At 41.1% G+C, this 22,330-nt stretch overlaps 1 protein-coding gene across 3 annotated transcripts in view; it reads right to left on the reverse strand.

The window, feature by feature from the left end:
• MAPK12 (mitogen-activated protein kinase 12) overlaps positions 1 to 22,330 on the reverse strand; it is a 38,994-nt gene that overhangs the window by 11,959 nt on the left and 4,705 nt on the right. For all 3 annotated transcript variants that reach the window (XR_010605627.1, XM_065626659.1, XM_065626672.1), the window contains exons 3-6: positions 15,660 to 15,718; positions 14,945 to 15,056; positions 4,543 to 4,572; positions 3,237 to 3,284 (exon numbers count right to left, since the gene is read on the reverse strand). Coding sequence is in view for 2 of the 3 variants with exons in the window: in XM_065626659.1 (XP_065482731.1) it covers positions 3,237 to 3,284; positions 4,543 to 4,572; positions 14,945 to 15,056; positions 15,660 to 15,718 (249 nt within the window). In the remaining variant the exon portion in view is untranslated. The remainder of the gene's footprint in view (positions 1 to 3,236; positions 3,285 to 4,542; positions 4,573 to 14,944; positions 15,057 to 15,659; positions 15,719 to 22,330) is intronic.

A 22,330-nucleotide genomic window follows, 5' to 3' on the forward strand; every position in this document is an offset into this window, starting at 1 on the left:
AAAATAACTTGGAGACTACAGAAAGGGCAGTGGTTTCCCCTCAGGCACCCTTCACTATCACATTTCTGATTCCTGTGTAACAGTTAAGAGCATCAAACAAGGTGGTCAGAAAGCTCATTGCGAAAAGTAAAACTGATTGCTTATTAATCAATTACCAATCCAAGGAACTGTTCCAACTTGCCTACAGCCTCATCGCTGCTGGAGCTGATGCAAGGGAAGCTGCTGAGCGCACAGACACGGGCGAAAGAGGGTTTGGGCGATCCCTGGCTGCCTGGTCCTGCGCCCAATAAACTGACTTTGAAGGTGCCACCTCCAAGCAGGGTCACACCTGCCCATCGCACCCGAACGCAGGCACACAGGCAGGGGAAGCCAGTTCAACTCCTCTGGTGTAAGAGAGATCCCAGTTAAATCCTCACCTTGTTTTTTATGCATACTTCTCAACTTACTACGGTTTGCTTTCTGCTTATAGACCGGAGTTGCCTTTTGACAACCAGGATTTCTTAACTGCAAAGGTGCGCTTTTCTTCTGCATGTGATATCCGAGCTTATTGAACAACCAGCGACAGCATAATTCCACTCTGAGAGTCAAGAAAAAAAGCACCCTAAAGCTTAATGCCACATTCTCCCCTTTTCATTGCGCAAAATTGTGCTCCTATATAGAATTATTTGCCTCAGAGTTTATTTAAAAGCTTAAAAGTCTCCAAGGTAACAAAAAAATAAGTTGAGTTAAATAAGGAGATACAGTGGTTGTATCATGCAACGATGTCTTAGACCTGGGCTGCATTTCAAAACGTAATTGCACAGCTTGGGGGGGTGGGGAAACAAGTACAACTGCATTGGCTAGATTCTCTTTTTTTCCCCATCTCCCTGGGACCCACTCTCTGTTTGGCCACCTACAAGGCAGAAGGAGACAATGTTTTTTTGTGTCAGATAGGGAAATTCTAAAATGACAGGACGCTGTATATTCAGGTCAGTCGCCAAAGAGCAAAAAATGGTATTACAACAGCTACACACGAGTATGCAATTTGTATGTTATATGCTAAAAAACATTTTTGCAACTTTTATTTAATTAAGGGAGTGCTTCACATCCTATCTTCCAGCTTGTAGAGTTTTTGTATTTATTCAAAGCTGGAATTCTAACATAACTGAACTACCAGCACAAAGTCTTATGTCTCTTTTAAGGAGGAAACCTTGGCCAAAAAATCCAAACGTACTTACATATCAGGACACAAAACCCCCCATCCAAATTTACTGTTGTTTTGTAAGGATGTATAGGCCAAGTCGTGATTCTAGCACAGGACAGAAGATGTAGCTTGATTTTGTAATTAACTGAAAAACCCTGACTAGCCTTTCTGATCACTAGAGCTAAGAGAAGACAGGTGGAAAACAAAAAAACCCCTCTAAAAATTGATAAAAAGTTAAAATACAAGAACAGAATTAACTGGAAACTGGAAGCAGTCTGGGGCTACTACCTCTGCACTCAAGAGAATAAACTATATTCCTAAAATAAGCAGTGTTGAGTACTACATAATTCTACTTCATAATAAATAATGAGCTTTTTTATAACAAAGTCATTCTACACAACCAAATAGATGAGTTTTTGCTAGGTCAGGGTACATTGCATAATTATTTCTGAAGTACAAATATTATCCACTCTAACAGGCTTTGGAAGATTTCCAATACATGTAAGGAACTGCAATCAGAACTGACCAGATGCAGTATTTCAGTCCAATGATTTAGAAGGAGGCTTGAAGCGACAAACATGCAGGAGAAGAACTACCCCTCAGATGGACTCTACTGAGAACATTTCCAAGGAAGTGGCAGCATCTACACTTCAGGACAGGTAACTTTCCACGATGGGTGCTACAGCCCTGGTTCCCAGGGATGCATGCCAGCTAAGCCCAGTTCCCACCCTGGGAAGGGGTGTGGGTGAGCACCACCCTCCTGCCCATCTCTGGCGGGCAGCCCTGATGGGTGGGATGAAGGAGCCAGGGTACACACCGACACCTGCCCCACTGCAGAGAAGCAGCAACCAGGTAATACAAAAAATGTCATCAAGTGCACCTGTCTTGCAGAGTAGCGGCAGAAACAGCTAATAGCTGAACTACAGGAGGCTGAATTAGGAATTGCCTCCCTTTAACTTTTTTTTCCTTACTCCTTCAATTAAGAGCAAAAATGAAGCAGAACTGACATATTCCTGCTATGAAGTACACTGTAGTCTACATGCAATTGATACTATTGTTAGTCGTAACAGTGCAGAAGGAATCACTTTCAAAGAAATAAGATGTTCTTGTTCGTGGTGAGCAGTATGTGATGTCTCTCATGCCCCTCTTGAAGTGATTAGCTGCAACGTATCATAAAAACAATTTCCATGACAGTTCATATCGGAATGTAACCATGACATGCTTTTTTCTTGAAAACTATTTTTAGCTGAGTGCCTGCATACAAATACACCAATATTCATTGCAACTTACACACCACACAGGAAAAGGGTGAGTGTTACTGTCACGCACATGCACTCGGTGTGGGCACACAGCTGTGGCATGGACTGCTCCACCAACGCCAAACCCACAGAAGCAGTTTCAGTTCTTACATTGCTCCTCACCCGGCTAGAGGGACCCACGTCAGCAACTGCTATAGCGGTGCCATGAACATAACAACCTCCTCACCAGAAATCTGCTCCTACACCTTGGAGTCAACCCCCATCTCTGCCCTGGTAGCACTGGGCACCAGCTCCCCAGAGCGTCCTGTCTGACTGGACGTTTTCAGCTGAGACATCCTGGGCAACATTTCCAGCTGGAGGCGCAGCCACTTCTTGTGCTTGGCTCCAGAACAATCTCAGGAATTAAACACCGCCTCGGCCATTCATATGAAATGCACGCTTATGTCAGCTGAGGACATACAAATAGGAGGTGAATGGACACTCACTATTCAGGGCTTCATTTCTCAAATATATATTTAATTAATCTTGCAGCAACTGAAGAAAGACAAATGGTAAAATACTTATAAGGAGCAGCCTCTTGTAATTTTTTTCAAGGCTGCTACCACTGCCCATCTGATCCTCTTCCCTTTCCTATTCCTGTCTTCTCCTATTTCTCCCTGACTCCTCAGAGCCTGCAGGTTGCAAGCCTGGCTCAGCACTGAAACCAGCCGGCACCTCTGCAGATGTTGCACCGGTTGTCTTCTGCGGTGTGTTTCTAATATATCTGACTGTTTTTCCAAATACACGTATCCTACCTTCAATTCACAGTCTTCGTTTACTGCCAAGTTTCCAGGCTTTAGATCCTGTAATCAGATTTGAAATAGATGTTATTTATTTATTTTCCAGCAAGCACTATAAAACACAGTTTCATTTCTTTCATTTAGGTTTAATGGTTTTCATACAACTGCTTAGAACAGCAACAGGTAAAACGATGTCATCAATCTAAATTAGAAAATGAAACATAACAAATAACAGAAACAGACACAAACTTGAATATGTTTGGCTTTTTTTCCAGTATGCTTTCCCTCCAGACAAATCAACTTTTTTTCATGCTACAAGTCAGGAAAATATTTGCCAGTGAAGGAACTCACTCATCTTACTGTGACTGGGATTTGGACATAAATTTGTTGCATTTAATACACCACAAAGTTAAGGATTCACGTATACTGAAATGGAGTAAAATAAATTTCCTTCACTATTTTTGGACTGTACATATTACATATCTAAATCTGCTTTCAAAAAGGTTCCATACCCTGATAAACCTACAAGGAGCACTGAAGGAATCAAACAAGATTTTACTTAAAAGCCTCTGCTCCTTTCTGTGGGAAAATCAATTTCCTAATGAAGTCAATTGAATGAAGACTGCAACATGAAAAAATAAAATTCCCTTAAGCCTCTTTAGCTATTGTAGAGACTTCTAATGTTCTTTAAAAGTTGTACTTCTAAGTTTAGCAGCAAAAGGAAGAGTACTGGAAATGACTAAGAAGATTTTGCAATGTCAGTGACTCTTAGACATTCACAGTTATAAAGAGAAATAAAAAGTGGACTTTAGACACAGTAGGAATTCAAAAAGAATCAGATGCTTCATTTATCTCAGAAAAAAATGAGGTTTTCAAGGCTCTAAAATTTTGGACTATTATTTCAGTTTATATGTTTTCATCCCCCCTGCCCCCAACTTGGAACATTAACATGATGTTTAAACAACATTTAAACATTGTTTTTAAAAGTTCCATCTTAATTTAAAAAAAAAAAAAAGCCAGAAAAAAACCCCTTTCATCCATCTCAATTTAGACACTATTTGCTCTTGCGGAGACTTAAAACTCAACTTCACAAAGTACTTTAAGAAATCCAAATCTAAGTTGTATTTAGTACAACTTGAGTTCCCAACTTACACTGATGTGGCCATACCACCTTTTGTTCCTATTGAACAAGAAACAAAAGGCATCATCAAACACTATAGACACTATAAACAGAATTTCAGGCATATTTATGAGCATGCTCATACACAAACACCACTCACATTATCAAAATATAAGCATCTTTTATATTGTTTCAACTTACCCTGTGAATTATGCCTGATGAGTGAATATACTGTAAAAAGAGAATGTATTTTTTAGTTAACGAGGTCATGACTTTAAGAAGTTGCATAGGGCAGGGGAGGAAGTAATTTTTCATGGTGCTAAATTAATCTGAAATAAGAAAATATTTATTGCACGGAAGATATTTTTTCATTATGTTTTTCATGTTCAGACAATAAACTAGCATTTTGCCCTTTCCCTCCCCCAATAACGAGAAACCAGCAAATCAGTTCAAGTACTGCAACAGATCATACAGTTTTTTCTAATTCTTCCCATACATAAAAACCTGTTTCCAGTTATTTTTTGGCACTGCTAGATATATATATATATATATATATGCATAAAAATAAATCCTGCTGGTTTATGTATCAGAAATGCTCTCTTGCAATAGACGTCTCTGGTGTGCCATCATAGTTTAGATTCATATGCTCCAGCAGCACAGCATTTCAAGAGATCATTTAAGACCAGGATGAAGCCAGTCCAGAATTCTCGCTACAGTATTTCTGCTTCAGTATTTCCTTAACTAAACACAGAGAGGTCACGTTACAACATCATCTTCTTTTACCTGAACATTTTCATCACCCTTCCAGTGACCTATTTAAGGGCTCTCAGTCAAACCAACAAACTGAACACCTAGGACTAGTTCTTTTGGGAAGACACCTGACCGAATGCAGACATCTGCACCCGTGACTGTGACCAGATACTCCCCGATGAGGTACACAGTTCCTCTCACCAGCTGAGTGATGACCCACAAGAGACTATTTTTCATCACGGACAACAAAGGGAGCCTCTAGTAACTGGTTCAGACATAGGCACCCCCTTTGAAATGCAGAAAGTTGTCCTGAACTGAGGACACGCTTTCCAAGAGCAGCCTGGGATGCGCTAGTACTGTTCACTCCAGGTGTGGGGATCTGACCTGAAAACCCCCAGACCATACGACTGATGGCAGCTCATCCTACTGACACTAAGCAACATGAAAAATAAAGGCTTTTAAAAAAGTCCCCAGAAAAGATGGATGAGAGGTGAATCCCACCAGCTTCACCTGGAGAGTTTTCATTTTATTCCAATACAATAACTGGGAAAAGAGTTACTGGGAACCCACCGTCAGAGCCAGGAAAGACTAAGCAGGGACAGCTGGCATGGCATCAGAGGTGCACAGAAGCACTGAACTTTGCAGGATAACTGTCAACTAGCCATAGCCCCGGCAACCATTGCCTTCTTCCCCAGCAGCCACCAAGGTGAACAATTAACCTTTTAAATGCAACAGTCCCTCTGCAAAGGGACCCTCACTGTCCACCTGATGAGGGGACCAGGGAAAAGAAAGCAAAGATACAGATCAAAGCCAGCTTCTTCAGACAGATCCAATGTGCATTTCAGACTTCAGTTTCTGAACTTAAAACAAGTCCCATACAACCTAAGCAGCACAAGATCTGAATTTAAGGCACCGAGTTTTTAAAGCAGTGACTAAACAAAAATAAAACCTCTGACATTCACTTTTTCCTCTCTTACATCTGACACAGCGCTCGAGGTGTGGCCTCCTAGGTTCTGAAAACAAGAGTGGGGGGGTGAAAAAAAAAATTTTAAAAAATCAGTTCCCTTAATCCTGTGCCTACAACTTTACCAGTCCAGCCCAGATCATGGTCAGGCCCTGCTGCCACACGGGTGCACTGTCGACTGCTGTGCCCAAGTCCGTGCAGGTCTTGGCATTTGCAGCAGACCAGTTCCTGCTGAGTGTTACTCGCAGATCAGGCAAGGTCTAACATCACCCATAGGAAATGCCAAAATGCTTCACAGGATTTCCTGGGGCAGACACAAGGGGCTGAGGGTGCGGGGCTGTTCCTCAGAACACAGGCTGTAAAACCACTACAGCAAACAAAGAACCATGAAATGCTGTGTCTGCCATCGATGTGCGGGAAGTGGATCGGGATGGGAGGAACCACATACAGAAAGACAAAGTTTGTCATTTGTATATAGAGACCAGAGAGGATATATGTGCTTTTTTTTTTTTTTTTAAGAAATGTATGTGTAAGTAGTTAGACTCCCAATAAATTAAGAAAAAGATTATGTATTCTGCCAATAGCCATCTTGATCAAGGATATCATGATGACTACTTGCATTCTAAATCATTTCAATGTCTTCTTACTGAAGCCTCTTGATTTTCCAGAGCAGATGCTTACAATATTCTATAGGCTATTTTTTGCTGGTATGACTGTACACAGTAAGGAAATATCTGGCAGATCCAGGAATTTCTGCATGTAAGAATGTGGCATGTAAAAACGAAAATTAAAAGGGCTGCACCCTTTGGAGTTTTTGTTAAAGTAAATCTCTCCTGTTTTGGGGGAAGAACGTGGTTTTGCTGGCATTCTCAGCTCATTGATGGTTTTATGAGTGTTCGCAGCAGCAAAATCATGTTAACACTTTGGGGAGAACCCCTATATTTTCTAAACACTCCTCTTAATACAACACTACTGAGACTACATGAAATAGCACTTATTCCTGGTGGTAACATACACATCAGTCTTTCTGTAAGCTCAGATAGCGGTGGTGTGCTGCAGTGTTTCTCTAACAATAGAAGTATTTTTTTAATTGCATTTTATTATCTCCTGGCAGCTAGCAGCACTAGAACTATGCCGGTCTTCATTCAGAAAGTTTTCCATTTCTGTTCAATACCCTTCTGAAACAGGGTCCTATTCTTACTGATTCTCCTCATTAAACTATCCATTTATTGTCAGATTTTTCACTCTTAACATGAGAAGAACATCCAGACCAGAGCAGATGTATCCTTCACAATGTTATTACCACTTCATCTGAACAATATTTGAATCAAGAACCCAGTTAACACGAGCAAACTGCCTTAGAACAAAGGAACTCTGTGCGTTATCCTAAAGACAATTTTCGGTAGCACGCATAAATCCTTGAATGCAAGCTTCAGATTGTGCTAGGAAGCTATTCAACAGTTGTCTAAATTCTAAGCATTCTTGTCTGTATATGCAATCTCTACACAAAATAAAAAGCTAATCAAAGGGGAATTAGAAAAGACTCAGGAGAAAGTATTCTAGGCAGCATGCAAAACGAAAATGAAGAGTGACTTGGCAGGGAAGGAAAAACTGAAGAGTAAATGGGTGAGAGGGGGAAGGGAAAGCAGAGAAGCAGAAAAAACATAAATGCAAACAACAGGCAGTAAAATAGAGATGACAAAACAAGAGAATTAGAGCAGGAACCCAATGGGCACTGCTGCAGAACAGGGAACCAAGACTGAAAGTGCTGGAAACCCCAGCTCCTTTCCACCAACATAAAGACATTTATGTTCAGCTTGGCTTCTGTACTCTTCGACAATACACAGCTTTTCTGTCAAACAAGAATTGATGAAAGCCATTCCAAGTTGCAAGCTCATACTTAAATAAAATTTAATGGCAGACTAAGGCCCGACTAGGAAACAGAGAAAGGAGAGGCGCATCATTGTTTTTAAGTAGTGTCAAATCGCATTGTTTTTTCCTACCACAGATGAAGTTCAATTATGATAAATTACAAGGCTCATCAAAGGAGAGAAATGAGTATTTCTTTCTCTATAGAAAGAAGACAGCAAAATGGCAAGAACAGAAACTAACTGACAAACACCGTATGGACTTACAGAGCAAAGGCCTGAGGGCTTGATACAAATCTTCCTGAACTCAGTACGAACATTCTATTGACCTCAATTTATATGTATTTTTAAAAATCAAACCTGTATCGCATTCTGGCATACAACCAAACTAGAGGTAATCTACAGAGAGAATGTAGAAATGAAGTCTGCAAACAACTGACTTGGGGGCTTAGCAAAAATCGCTCTCAGCCCTTCACAATACATCACCCATGCACAGTTTTTTCTACGTGTGTTTAGGTGTCACATGTAAACAGGTTGTTACAATAGAAGTATGCAATGTGACAAAAATGATGGACAGCCTTCTTGCCTTTTACTAGACATAAATACAGATACCATAAAGTGCTTATGTACTGTACACAAAGAACAAATGCATATTGCAGATAACATCTTTAACGCAAAAAACCAAAACCAAACCACAAAAACCCCAAACAAACAAAAAAACCCCAAACCAAACGACAAGTAGAGTGCATCAAATTTAAAAGGTGCAAAAGAATAATACGCATTATAAAAATGAGACGCTAAGCTTGGGAATTTGAAAGAGTTTTACGGCAAAGATCTACAAAGTGGCATATTCCTCCCTCCCAGGTGTTACAAGTTTTGTTCCCCTGCTCTGCCAAAAAAGCAATCTAAGTAAACACAGATAGGCTGTCTTTAATTCAGATCCAGTAGTCCTTAAAAAGCAAGAGATTTTAATACAAAACTTGGCAGATCCTTTCTACAACAGCTAACTTACTGATATATGTAAAAGAATAAACAAGTTGCTGATTCATTTTCTTTTTTTCTCTGCATGCTAGCAATACTGCCTCAACCCACTTCCTAGCACGGACAGTACTGCAAGAATGTCCCTCGAGCACTGGACCACTCCTATTCCTTAAAGATATTTCCAACTAGGTGTATTACTGCAGTTGGATGAATTGGTTCAGGAAGAATCCAAAATTTAATGGAACAGATATAGTAAAGACTGTTCTCAAATGTTTGCTATGCAATAGGAAATGACAAAAGATCAGAGTCTAGTAGCTGAATAAGGTCTTACTTCCTGCTGCTAATTTTGAGGTAAGTACAATTGTGCTCTTCAAACACGTGGGGCAAGAGACAAAATATTCAGGTGAACCACTTATTATAGAAGATTTGACAGAGCTACAGAGACCAGAGATACCTATTTACTAAGACTGTCCCAGCAGCCCTGCTGGTTGCCTTGTAACTGGAATGAGAACCCCGGAACAGCAGCTTGCACGTAGAACTTCCTGCTCTTTTCCTCTGTGGTGGGTTGACCTTGGCTGGGCACCAGGTGCCCACCAAGCCGATCTCTCATTCCTCCTCCTCAGCAGGATAGCGGGGAGAAAATACACTGGAAAAGCTGGTGGGTTGAGAGAAGGACAAGTAAATCACTTACCAGGTACCATCATGGACAAAACAGACTCGAGTTGGGGAAGATTTTCAACGTATTGCAATTTAATAACAGAATAGCATAGTTAGAAACAAAACCCCAAACTAAAACCACCTTCCCGCCCCACTCCCTTCCTTCCAGGCTCAACTCCACTCCTGACTATGCGACCTCCTCCTGCTAAGTGGCGCAGAGGAATGGGGAATGGGGAACAGTCAGGTCACCCGCCTTGTCTCCGCTGTTCTCTCGTCCTCGCACTCCTGCCCTGATGCAGCGTGGGGTCCCTCCCACGGGCTGCAGTTCTTCATGAACTGCTCCAGCGTGGGGTCCCTCCCATGGGCTGCATTCCTTCAGGAGCAGACTGCTCCAGCATGGGTGCCTCGGGGGCCACAGGTCTTGCCACAAAACCTGCCAGGAGCCTGCTCCAGCGTGGGCTCTCCATGGGCTGCAGCTTCCTTCAGGGCACATCCACCCGATCCAGTGTGGGATCCTCCAAGGGCTGCAGTACCAATATCTGCTCTGACACGGACCGCCATGGGCTGCAGGGGGACAGCCGGCCTGCCCACGGCCTGCAGCACGGGCTGAAGGGGAAGCTCTGCTCCGGTGCCTGTAGCACCTCCTGCCCCTTCTTACTCACTGACCTGCGTGTCTGCAGGGTTGTTTCATTCACATTTTCTCACTCCTCTCTCACAGCTACTGCATAGCGTTTTTTATCCCTCTCTAAATATGTTATCCCAGAGGTGCCACGAACATTGTGGGTGGGCTCAGGTTTAGCTCAGGTTCAGAGGAACTGACTGCGTGCGACATGGGGGCAGCTCCTGGTGTCTTCTCACAGAAGCAGCCCTCCACTACCAAATTTTGCCACACAAACCCAACACACCCTCTTTAATTCCTGCTCTGTTTTCTTCAGATACATCAACCATGCACAGTTGCTCTGCCTGCCTTCCACATCTACTGACCAGCAGACTTCAGTGTCAGCCTTCGAGGCCCACAAACCCCACTCTATCGGCCTCTGCGAGATAATCTAGGCCACTAGGACCAAAATATGTTTCTAGGCCATTTCACTGCAATTAAATTCATTATTCATCCTTTCCACTGCACTCAACTCAGGCTAATTTTTCACAGTTCATATGTTGCTTGCCTGCAAAATTAGAACAAATGACGTTTTTCATCTCTGGGGAATAGCATGCCTCTGCTGGAAACCTGCTTCCCAGGCAGTTACCTGCAACTAAACAGACCACTCCACTTATATGGTCCTTGAGAAAACAATTTTTAGGACATGGCTTTGCAATTAGGGAACTAACCACAAAACTGAAATCATAGCTCCACTTTTAAAGCACAGATCAGAGGTGAATTCCCTCTAGTTAAAATAAAGCCAATTTCCCCAAACCTGGATTTAGTTTCTGCATTTGTAAAGTGGGAATTGCCATGTTTAAATGCATAACTGTAGAACAAAAAGGATAATTACTTAGCATATGTAAAAGGCTATGCAAGTGAAAATCTGCTGAATGAATAACACAAAATCTATGGTAGGGTCAAAGATAAATTAATAATGTGGGACTCAAAAACAAAGTATATTTACTAAGTTTTGTGATGGGACTAAAACAATTTACTTGCCCTTCTGTATCTGTTAAATACTGAGAGACAAAGGAATCTTGTGTATGCTGTTCCTGAGGTTCTTGTGCAGGAACGGAATGCTGTCCTGTGATGCTATTTATTTTTAATAGTGTTCGGCGATGCAAATATAGATCTGGAAGAATCAGCATCCTGATGGATGTGCCAGACCTTTGTATATCGAAACTAGTTCTGTATTTCCACTGCACAAGTACATCCCTATGCAACACACCTTCAGCCCATTGACGCCACTCATCTCCATACCAGCACAAAGTCTGCCCATATGCTCTATGTTGCAGGCACAGGACTGTCAAACCAAAGTTGCACAGTGCAAGCAGCAGCCAAGGAACAACACTCAGTTCAGACAAAGGCAGCAAAGGGAATTAAACAGCCATTACTGCAGGAGAGCCTGGCTGAAGCCTGCAGAAATAGGTCAAGGTTTTTCTCCTCTTGGAATTGTCACCAAATGAAAAAAATAATAAGGAAGTAATAGCCTCTTTACAATCAATGATTTTGTACACCCGAAAAGCAAACACTGTAATTTAAGAACTGCAGTGCCAATTAAGATTGAGGAGTATTTTCATTTCACAGTAATATAAGTTATAGATGAACAGGGAGTTTAAAGAGTATCTTTTTGTGTTGTAAGATACAAACTTTAATATTCACATTTCATTTTAAAAAAGCCAAATAGAGGGAAAAAAAGCAGTAGCAATAATAAACAGTATTTAGCAGAGAGGAAGAAAAACACAGAAATTATACGACAGCTAATACATTTAGAATCATCTCTGTGAGAGTCAGTAAAATTCAAAGGCACGTTGTTTTGCTATAGCTGTTGACTCTGCAGTCCACAGAAGTATAAGATCCAGGAGACAAGAGAAAGATGAATATAAACATCATTTCTGAGAAAGGGTGGGCGGTTAATAGTCAGGCCTAACTAGGCTTATAGTCAGGGTTATTCTCTCTCAAAAAAAAAAAAAAGAAAAGAGAATCATGAAGAATCCCAACAACCAACTTAAGGATGGAGTCTGGTTACACCTTTTGTTCAAGTATAAGAGAATTTTACATTGAAATCATTTTATTCTTCCCCAGAGGCCATGCTCCAGCTAAGTCATGACTTACTGGAAGAGCTACAAGATGAAGCTTTTCTACACAGTTCAAAACTAGACAAATCTGAATAGTCTCTTCTGCCTTTTATGAATCCTTTAATGATTTCAGAGTGTTAAATGCTGGCATGCTACAAAAACAGGCACTAGAAGACAAAATCAAATCAAGGTGGCAGGAGGCCTTCACGATGAACCAGGAGCTCCTGGGGAAACTGAAACATGAAAAGGAAACATATAAGAGGTGGGAGCAGAGTCAGGTCACCCAGCAGGAATGTGGGGACATTGTCCAAGTGTGCAGAGATGGAGTTAGGAAAGGTGAAGTCCACCTGGTGCTGAACCTGGTGAGGGACATGAAGGGCAACAAGAAGGGCTTCTATGTGCACAGCAGGAGCAAAAAGAGAACTAGAGAAAATGTGGACCCACTGCTGAACGAGTCACCTTCAGGTGACAAGGGACGTGGAAAAGGCAAAGGCAGTCAATGCCTTATTTCCCTCCATCTTTACTGCTAATATATGCCAAATCAAAGGTTCCTGAGACCACTGGGAAAGTCTGGAGCAAGAAAGACTTATGCTCAGTGGAGGAGGATCAGATTAGGTAACACTGAAACAAACTGGATGGACACATGTCCACAAACCCTAATGGGATGTGCTCACGAATGGTAAAGGAAGCTGGCCAATGTAATCGTGAGGCCACTCAATAATATGTGAAAAGGCATAGTGATCAGGAGATGTTCCTTATGATAGGAAGAAAGCAAATATTGATTGTGTCTTCCAAAAGGGCAAGAAGGAACACGATCAAGGAACTAAAGGCCAGTCAGACACACCTCACTCCTTGGGAAGGTAATGAGTAAATAATTCTGGAAGCCACTTCCAAACATAACAAGGACAAGGAGGTGACTTACAGTAGTCAATATGGATTTACAAAAGGGAAAATTATGCCTGATTAACCTGTTCGCCTTCTGTGATAAGATGACTGGCTTGGTGGATGATGAGAGAGCAGTCGATGTTGTTTATCTTGATTGTAGCAAGGCTTTTGAAACTCTTTCCCATAACACCCTCATACACAGAGGAAGAATGAGTTAGATTAATGGACAGTGAGGCAGACTGAACTGCCCGGACCAAAGCTGACAGAGTCAGTGGGCTGAACTGCCCAGATCCAGCTGGAGGCCCATCGCCAGCAAAAATTGAAACACAGGACTTTCCATTTAAACATAAGAAAAAATGATTTCGCTGTAGGGAAGACTGAACCCTGGAACAGGTTGCCCAGAGAGGCTGTGGAGTCTCCATCCTTGGAGATCCTCAGAACACAACTGCATAAGATCCTGAGCAGCCTCCTCAGTTTGACCCTGCTTTGTGCAGCGGGGCTGGACTACACAGTCTCCAGAAGTTCCTTCCAATCTCAGTGAGTCTGTTAAAAGGCATTAAAAAGTTGTGGTGTTTTTGTCTGGTTTTGTTTGTTGTCTTCCAGTGGACTCCCTCCTGACATCTTTCAGATCTGTTTAACTCAGGTGCCTAGTTTGGGATGGCAAGTGGTTTACCTGTGCTCCTCTCAGCCACCTCCACTCAGATTTGTCACTGAAAGTCCACAGTCCTTCCTCTTTATCAAAGCTGTTCCAGACCTGGAGACTCCAGAGACTCTAGCTTCATATGCATATTATGCAAAGGACACATACTTTTCAATTTGACAGAAAACATTCAGACATCTGGCTCAGAAAGGTATTTCAACACGGAAATAATCCAAATGACTTACCTATTTAAGTTTAGCAATGAGCTTTAGTACTTTGCAGAACTGCACTTTCAACACAAAGGGATCAAAGTAGCACTTACTGTGGTCCATGAACACTTCCCAAACCCAATGTGAGCACCAGGAGTGAACGGGGCTCAAAGTCTCTCTCAGGGTCAGGGTTTCACCCCAAAATACCACACCTATATGTTCATGATATGTATAGTACACATATACCACACCTATCTGTATGTAGCATACCTATATATGTACTATGCATATAAAAATACACACATACAACCCCCCGCATCCCCCAATCATATATATGTGTATATAACCAACACACACACAAATACATATGTGTGTTCTTCAAAAGAGCACAGAAAGATACTACACTTAGAGCAGGCTGGGTGCAGAGCACCTTAGCAACAGCGTAGCAGACCAGTATTGGTAAACCATGAAAAAATTTTCAAATTAGATAAATTTGAAGCTGATGACATAGCTGGGGGCTCAGTTCAAAGGGACTCTTGCCTCTGAACTCAGTGGTTTCATTCTTAGTCTCTATGCTCTCCAACTGGCCACAGTACAACATGTGGCAAAGCAGCACCACGATCAACTACAGGGACTTTCTGGTGTACTCAAATAAGGAAACCAAGGTCATCCTGGATCAACATACTATATAGATCTTGAATGACTTTTCTTTTTGCTTGAAAAAAGGCACAGACAAAACCATGATAGAAAAAAACCCCAGATAACATTTATCATCACAAAACAACTTCTATGCAGAATGTCACTACTTTACTACACAAAGTGAGATAAATTTTTATCCTGCTATCAAATCATAAGTATTTACAGATTTCCAAACTAGTTTACTAGGAAAAAAGATTGTGAGATCAAAATAATATTAATAGTGTCAAACCTTTAAGCCTTTCAACATTTGATATACCAGGAACTGGATTCGGTCTTCAGTTAGTTTCTCATGCTTCATTATCTTGCTCAAGTCGGTTCCCATAAAAGGCATGACGAGGTAGCTAAAAAAAAAAAAAAAAAAAGGACAGAATACCCTTGGCAAATAAATTCAACCATAACTGTATGTTATAGTTCAGTGACAACATTAAATTATAGATAATTCCATTTACCAAACAATCCCATCATCATCCTCCTGCCCTCTAAGTTTCTCTGGTTTTATCCATTTTGACAGTCATAAAGAGCTACAGCCCAACCCTGTCACTGACTATGGAAAATTACTAGTTATCAAAAGAGTGCAGATTCTGAACTAGTTAGAAAGAACCTAACCAAGAGCCATGTGATATTTCAAAGGCACCTACACGGAAAGCAAAGACATACACGCAATGCTACTTATCTCACAATCACAATCATAGCTTTGAACTAGCAGCCATTTACTGAAAGAAGTACACACCTTATAAGACAAGTAACTGGTTCTAAGGACAATCTGAAAACACCAGCCTACCAATTTTGAAGTTGCACATAAGAGTTATATAACAATGAAATTCAGAAAAAAAAACCAACCATGAAGCAACAATTTTGGAATCCTCCATTTATAAAAGCAACACTCCTTCCTGCTGCACAAGTGATGATGCCCTGCTCCCACACACGAACAACTCAGAACTTACAAGTCATTAAACTTCTCCAGGGCTACGTCTGGTGTGAATACATCCAATATTCCAATGACCTAAAAGTAACACAGGATGGAGAGAAAAAAAACCACATGGATTAATATTGATTTAACACAAAAAATCCTGAAATCCTGAACTGCCTAATAAGTGAAAAAATGTAACCAAAAACATTTCCATAGTGAGACGTTAGCTACAGACATAACAATGGCAGAAAGAACACCTAAAGCAGTGCCTAGCAACACCAGGATTTATGTGCTAAATTTTGTAACTCTGAGGGCTGTTTGACTCTGATAAAAAATAAAAAGATGTATTTACTTGAACAAAAAGTTCAGAGGCTAACAGTTTTACGTAAGAGGAGAGGGCACCTTCTAACTTGAACCACTAAAGTGACAAAAATAAACCAGACAAATTGGTTTACAACTTGAAGCAGTCACAAGCGCTATCCACCTAGCTGGGCCTGCTGCTTGTCAATGAGGAACACTTCAGATGTCTTCTAATTTCAGTAACAGGTAATTGAGGTATGCAGACTACAATATCTAATTCGGACTATGGAGAAGAAACTAGAACAAGACTGTCTTTATAAAGACTAAATTATCAAGAGCTTAATATGATTTACTATGGCTTATACCTTAGGTTCTCCTTAAGAGTATTTTTTGTCAAACAAAATCATTCTATATCACTCAACCAAGAAATAACAATCTAGTAAGACAGATTTCCCACCACGGTTTTTCCTACTATGGTGCTTTTCAGCAGAACTATATGAACTGACTAGATGCATTACGGTAACTGCCAATGCTTCTCTCCAGCCCATTAAACCCCACAAAATTAAATATACAGAACTCAATGCTCCAAAAGATGTAGCTGGAATTGTCTAAAGCCAGATGTCAGCTTGGATGGTGACAGCACAGACTTTTAGAGTTGCTTCTTTTCTACTACTAATTCACCACCATTTCTGTCTGCTCAGAGGAAGCCCCCAAAGCCCTGGGCGGCTTGTGGTGTTTCCCAGGCGCAGGCTGCCGTGGCAATAGGGGGAGTGCAGGGGCTTGCTGGAAAGCAAGCTGAAAGACTAGCAACCTTTATCAGCTTGTTCAGACCCATCTCCACAGCCATACGATTTAAGGACATCACATTGTACATCAAACTAGAACCGTATAAAATTAGAAACTGCAAGAAAGAAACTGGGGTAAAAGCATATTATGCTGTCTGATGTCACCATCAAAACACTGAAAGGACTGAAAAATCCACCTTGATAACGATAAAGATGGATTTTGGACATTACTACTATGTCTTAATTGCTAAAAAGCCCAAGAGTTCTTTAAAAAAGTATGTGAAAGTAAAGAGAAGCAAGAGCAGAAATGCAGGAAAAAAATGCAAGAAAAGAAAGGCAACTTCCTTTTCCTTAAAACTTTAAATAAAATTCTCCAACTGTGATGAAATCTTTACTGCATGTATTTTTATCTCTTCCACATTCAGGGTGAACTACTACAGTCTGGATATTATCAAAATGTCACAATGATGAACAAGATAGAAAAACTAATAAAGAGGAATACAGAAAATTACAACTCTTTTTCTTTGTAGCCGTGTACATCTTTGAAAAAAAAAATCACTAATAATATTTTCCTGAGGACTGCTATACGAACCTGATTAAATAAGAATAATATAACTACCATAAACCAATAATTAAACCCACAGAGGATGTGGATATTATTTGAAGTAATACCTTCAGTGCTAACATCACAGCAAGTTGGTTTTTTTTTTTGCACAACAGTTTTACATAAGATTTTCAATTTCTAGGTGGAGGAAGGGACAGAAAGGGAAGAGAGAAGAATCAGGGAGATGTATGTGACAACAATGGAGCATAATGCAGCTCTACGGGCATTTCCTAAGGCAGCCTGTACACATACAGAGCACCTACAGCCAGAAGAGTTGTGTGCTCTCCAAAGATTTCAGTATTAAAAAAAAGAAGTTAATGTTTTAACAGTAATCTTATCCAATATGCACTTCTTCCTCTATTAATCCCCACTTTTTCAGAAGTCCTGCTTGTTTTCTTCAATGAGATATTTCCATGTGTTCATTTACCTAAGCAAGATATGTAAGAAAACAAATCCCACCACGTCTGACTGTAGCAGTGAAAGGCACAGGGACACCACCACCAAAAGAAGGGACACAGCAGAGGATGGGACAGCATGGCCCTGTACCACATCCATCTGCACCAATGTGTTCTCAGGCACCCGCTGTGAAACACAGGCGCAGCATGAAGAATACATCTCCATAAATAACATGCCAGCCCGAAAACACACTTAATGAAGTTCACTAACGTTCTCCACTGAAGTAAACAGAGTTCCCAGTAGTTACTTAATGCTTCCTGAGATACAACACAGATTACTTCAGAGGTAAGGTTGCCAAATGATAGAGACAACTTTATCATTGCTGCAAATCCTCTGCAGTGAGGAACAGCACGGAGACCAGTGCTCAGCTCCTGCTGAAGGGGATTTTAAATAATAAACCAGAAAATGTTTTTAACATGCCAAAGACTTCACAATACTTCTTTTCTTCTTCTTACTTCAGCTTTCTAAAAGTCCTGAAATGCATTTTAGTGTCCAAAGTGCTACGACATACTAATAGTTAATCCATTTAAAAATAAAAGCGAGAGACCCATTTCCTTTTCCTCACTGATCTTTATTTAATAGCTGTGCTTTGGGATGATTTTCCTGTACTGTAACAGAGTCATTAGTGTTTCCATCTGGGTCACATCTTTCTACTGATATGGTAAGCACAAGGAGGTACAGGATAAAATAAATCCTCTGAGGAAGACACAACTCCAGCTACTTCTTCAGGAAAAGAACTGGACAAAGTGTAGGAAAGTCCCTCCTCCATAATACCACAGAAAATCCTGTGTCTGTCTAAAATGCTCTCAATTAAATACAATATTTGTAAAAAAAAATCTTTATGATACTTAATGTCCTAGCACAAAAGTAAGCCCCATAAAACAATTACAAGAATCTTTTATTATCCATACTGTGGCCCATACGAAATGTAACAGAGGCATCTGTGAAACCTTCTGTAGATCTATTTTTGATGTTAATTCAGCACACATACTGATACTATCAGAGGTGGAAGCACAGCTGAGGAACAAACCCAGTACACTCTGCAATGGCAACGAAAAGCATCTGTGGAAACCAGCAGGAGCACTGCCCTTTCAGAGTCCCCTTTTTCCCCCATTAACTCTGCCAAAAGGCAATTTCTCAGATGAACTGGTCCATGAAGGATGCACCTCGTTTCCTACCGCCCATCTAACTGAAAACCAACCAGGATTTCTGCAGACTCTACTGAAATACCTTCCTTGCTTCTATCTCCAAGAGAGAGTGGGATACTGTGTCTCTATCACCTCTCTGCAAAGAAAAAAATCACAGTAACAGCTAAATTGCCCATCTATTGGTCTAACTTGTTTTCCACAGGTATGCTTTTACTCAATATATTTACTTTGCTGATTGTGTCTCTTCCCCATGAAGCCAGTGGGGGTGGGTGGCACTGTCTCCAGCCTTTCTCATCCCTATACTCGGTGTGTGTCCTGTCCTCCTCCCCAGACATTTATAATGACCACCCTGACCAACTTTAACTACTGTCAACAAATAAATAACAGCTTTGCCCTGGTAAGGTGGTTTCTGCCCTACCCTTCTCAGCTGCCTCCTTTTCCAAACGTTATTCCAGCAGTGGAGCGCAACAGTGACGAATTCCTCATCTCTATCCTGCCCTGCACTTTCATGTCTTGGATTACTTTTATTCAAGGACCATTCCACTGCATTTCTGTAAAGGCAAGTTTCTGATGTAAGCAGCAGCACATCAACAAAAGACTCGGATCTTGTATAAATTAATAAGTAATGTAGGTTATACCTCTTATACAGTAAGTGCTGCTTTCTCTTGCGGATGTTACGCATGAAAACACAGTGAAGTTGAGTGACTTTGGCACTCAGGCTACAAACACAAGTACATTTTTAAGAGAGATCCCTGCTGGGGTGGTGCTGAACTACGTATTATGCTGCATTAAATTTTCTGCAGGGTTAGCTTCATGTTCCTCTGCTGTTCCACATCACAGGGCACCTGCATTCTTTTACTACACTAAGAAGTCTCAATCTTTTTAAAATTTTAACTATCCACACACAAGGCTTGCACCACAGTCACCTTTCATCCTCACTGATTACTGTTACATGACACGAGGGATGGCTGCTGCTGGACTGAGAGCTCTTTGCCTTTTCTCCTGCCAGTCAGCAAACCAGCAGGCACAAACCGTGCCCGTGAGTGTCATCACCCTCTTCTTTCAAAAGACCCATATGTAACACTTGGACAGATCCAAATCCTGCGGACAGACACATTTTCATCTCTGGACTGGATGGCAATCCAAAGAGAAGGTCTGGGTTTCAGTGTTATCTTATTTTCATTTACTGGATGAGGCTAATCAGTCTGCTTTATTGGTACCCAAGGCTGGGGTGTGAATAAATGGCTATCAGCTGAAGCCCAGCTTAGGTAAAACACCTATTAGGCAGGTTTGTGAAAATAAGCAGAAGTGACCACTGATACCACTGTCTTGGTTTATTGGCTTTTGAGTACCAAAATGAGTGACTCTGGTGGCCTGTCAGCTCCCTCGCTGTGCTAGGCTTTCACCCACAGAAAACCAGCCAGGATTGTTTATCCTGTACAACCTTCTGACAGCAATAAACAGTTATAACTGTATTTTTGCTTTCCAAAGGACCCATAAGGAGACTTCCCATCACCAGCCAAGACTCCTGAACTGCACTTTACTGGCGCTTATGTACCCAAAGGGTGTCAATTTTTACCTGGTGCAGTCCTGCAGGACTTGCTGCGGGAAACCTAACACAGTGAGCCTGCTTCCATCTGTAAAGGCATCACTCATCTACAGCTCCCTTCTTGGTCTGATATTGTACACTGCAGAGGCTGCTGCTCTTCAAATGCTCATGTCAGGCTAGATGAGCTGCAAAAGGTGACAGGTTTAAGATTTTCTCAGGCAAGAACATAGAGTGCCGCACCATTTTCTCTGAAACAAACCCCTCCCTTGGTTGATACTGTGTCAGTGTAAATAAAAAGCCCAACATTTTTTCAAAATGAAGAAGTCAACGGAGTTAAATATTAGCCAACCTAGAAGTGAAGGCCTGAACCATCCTCAGAAACATAACTGTAGAGAGACAGACAATTTGGTGTCTGTTGGATACCCAAGTTCCTTTCAGAAGGGCAGAAAGAAGCTACATGGTTCTCATAATGCAAAACATACACCAGTCTTCAGATGTGGGAATACACCAGAGAATAATTTCCACTCGGCAATGAATCAGAGCACAATATAGAGCACCTTTAAACAAATACTGCAGTTGCCTCTTATACACAGGGTTTCCACAAAAAGAAACCATCTGCAGAATATTAACTGACCTAAAAACCATTTAATGGGCATTGGTCAAAAAGTTTATGCCAGAAACATGTTCAGAATTTAAGTTCGCAGAACTGTGTCAGAATTAGTATATGTGCTTATATGTATACATAGGTATATCCATACATACACACACATATGTGTATACCACACTTTCATATATTCCACACTCTGTTGTGATACAAGACATCACCATGAGCCGCTGCTTCTCTCTCCCTCTCCCCAGTGCCATCTCCCCTCACCAGCTGTTCTGCACTTCTGCTGGTAACTTCAAACTGAGAGGTGAGAAGGGCACCAGGACTGGACCAGTAAAGGCACTATGCAGTTGTTCTAACAAATGTGGGTATCACAGTATCACTTCCAGTCCAAATGCATCACAAAATCCAAGTTATTTGCCAAATAAAACTAAAGGCTCTGCATCTCTGCTTATCTGTCTGGGTTTAGCTTTGCATACACAGACATCTCTGCTACCTTCAGAAGAATACATGGATGCAGAGCTATGCAAATGTTTGAAAGCCAAAGCCAGGGCCAAAGTTAGCACACTGGCCATGTTTTCACTGGTTTTGGTTTTGAGTCAGAGCCATAACAGACAGTTTTAAGGGTCCTCACTTTAACTGAACTCAAAATAGAAAGAAATGGGGAACAAAAGCAGCACCAGTGAAAAAAATCTTTCTAAAAGTAAACAATCTGTTCTTCTATACAAGATGCAGCAGATGCTGAAGAAAAAAATCAAGAGCTGCTAAGGCTGCAGTGGGATGAGTACTTCAAGCTAGGATGAATAAATGAAGTGGAAAAAAAAAAATCACAACAGAAACCCAGTGCTTTCTTCATTCTGCCTTAGCTGTTTTTATTTCTCATTTTCACACCATTCCCTCTCTTGTGCCAGAATATCTGTTTATGCAGCTACACAGTGATCCAGCAGCTTATCCTGCTGGAATCTAACTTCTCTTTTTGGCAATGTCTGAGGAATTGATCTGGGTTAGACTGCTTCTTAGGCAGTAGAAGTAGCTTATGATGTTTGTGAAACATCCCAGATCCTCTTAAATTAAAAGCCCTACCAAGATATCAGATATCAGTGCCATTAAAGACAGTGATTTATCTCCCAACAGCTAGGTCTTATTCTCTTCACACGCAGCCTCTGCTCCATGGTCCTCGACATCATTTCTCCTCTGTGTTGTTTGCAAAGGGTTGATGAGAAGTCCCATGCTACCAAGTTTGCACAGTTTATATA

This window comes from Caloenas nicobarica, chromosome 1, assembly GCF_036013445.1.
Source record: "Caloenas nicobarica isolate bCalNic1 chromosome 1, bCalNic1.hap1, whole genome shotgun sequence".
Taxonomy (NCBI): Eukaryota; Metazoa; Chordata; class Aves; order Columbiformes; family Columbidae; genus Caloenas; species Caloenas nicobarica.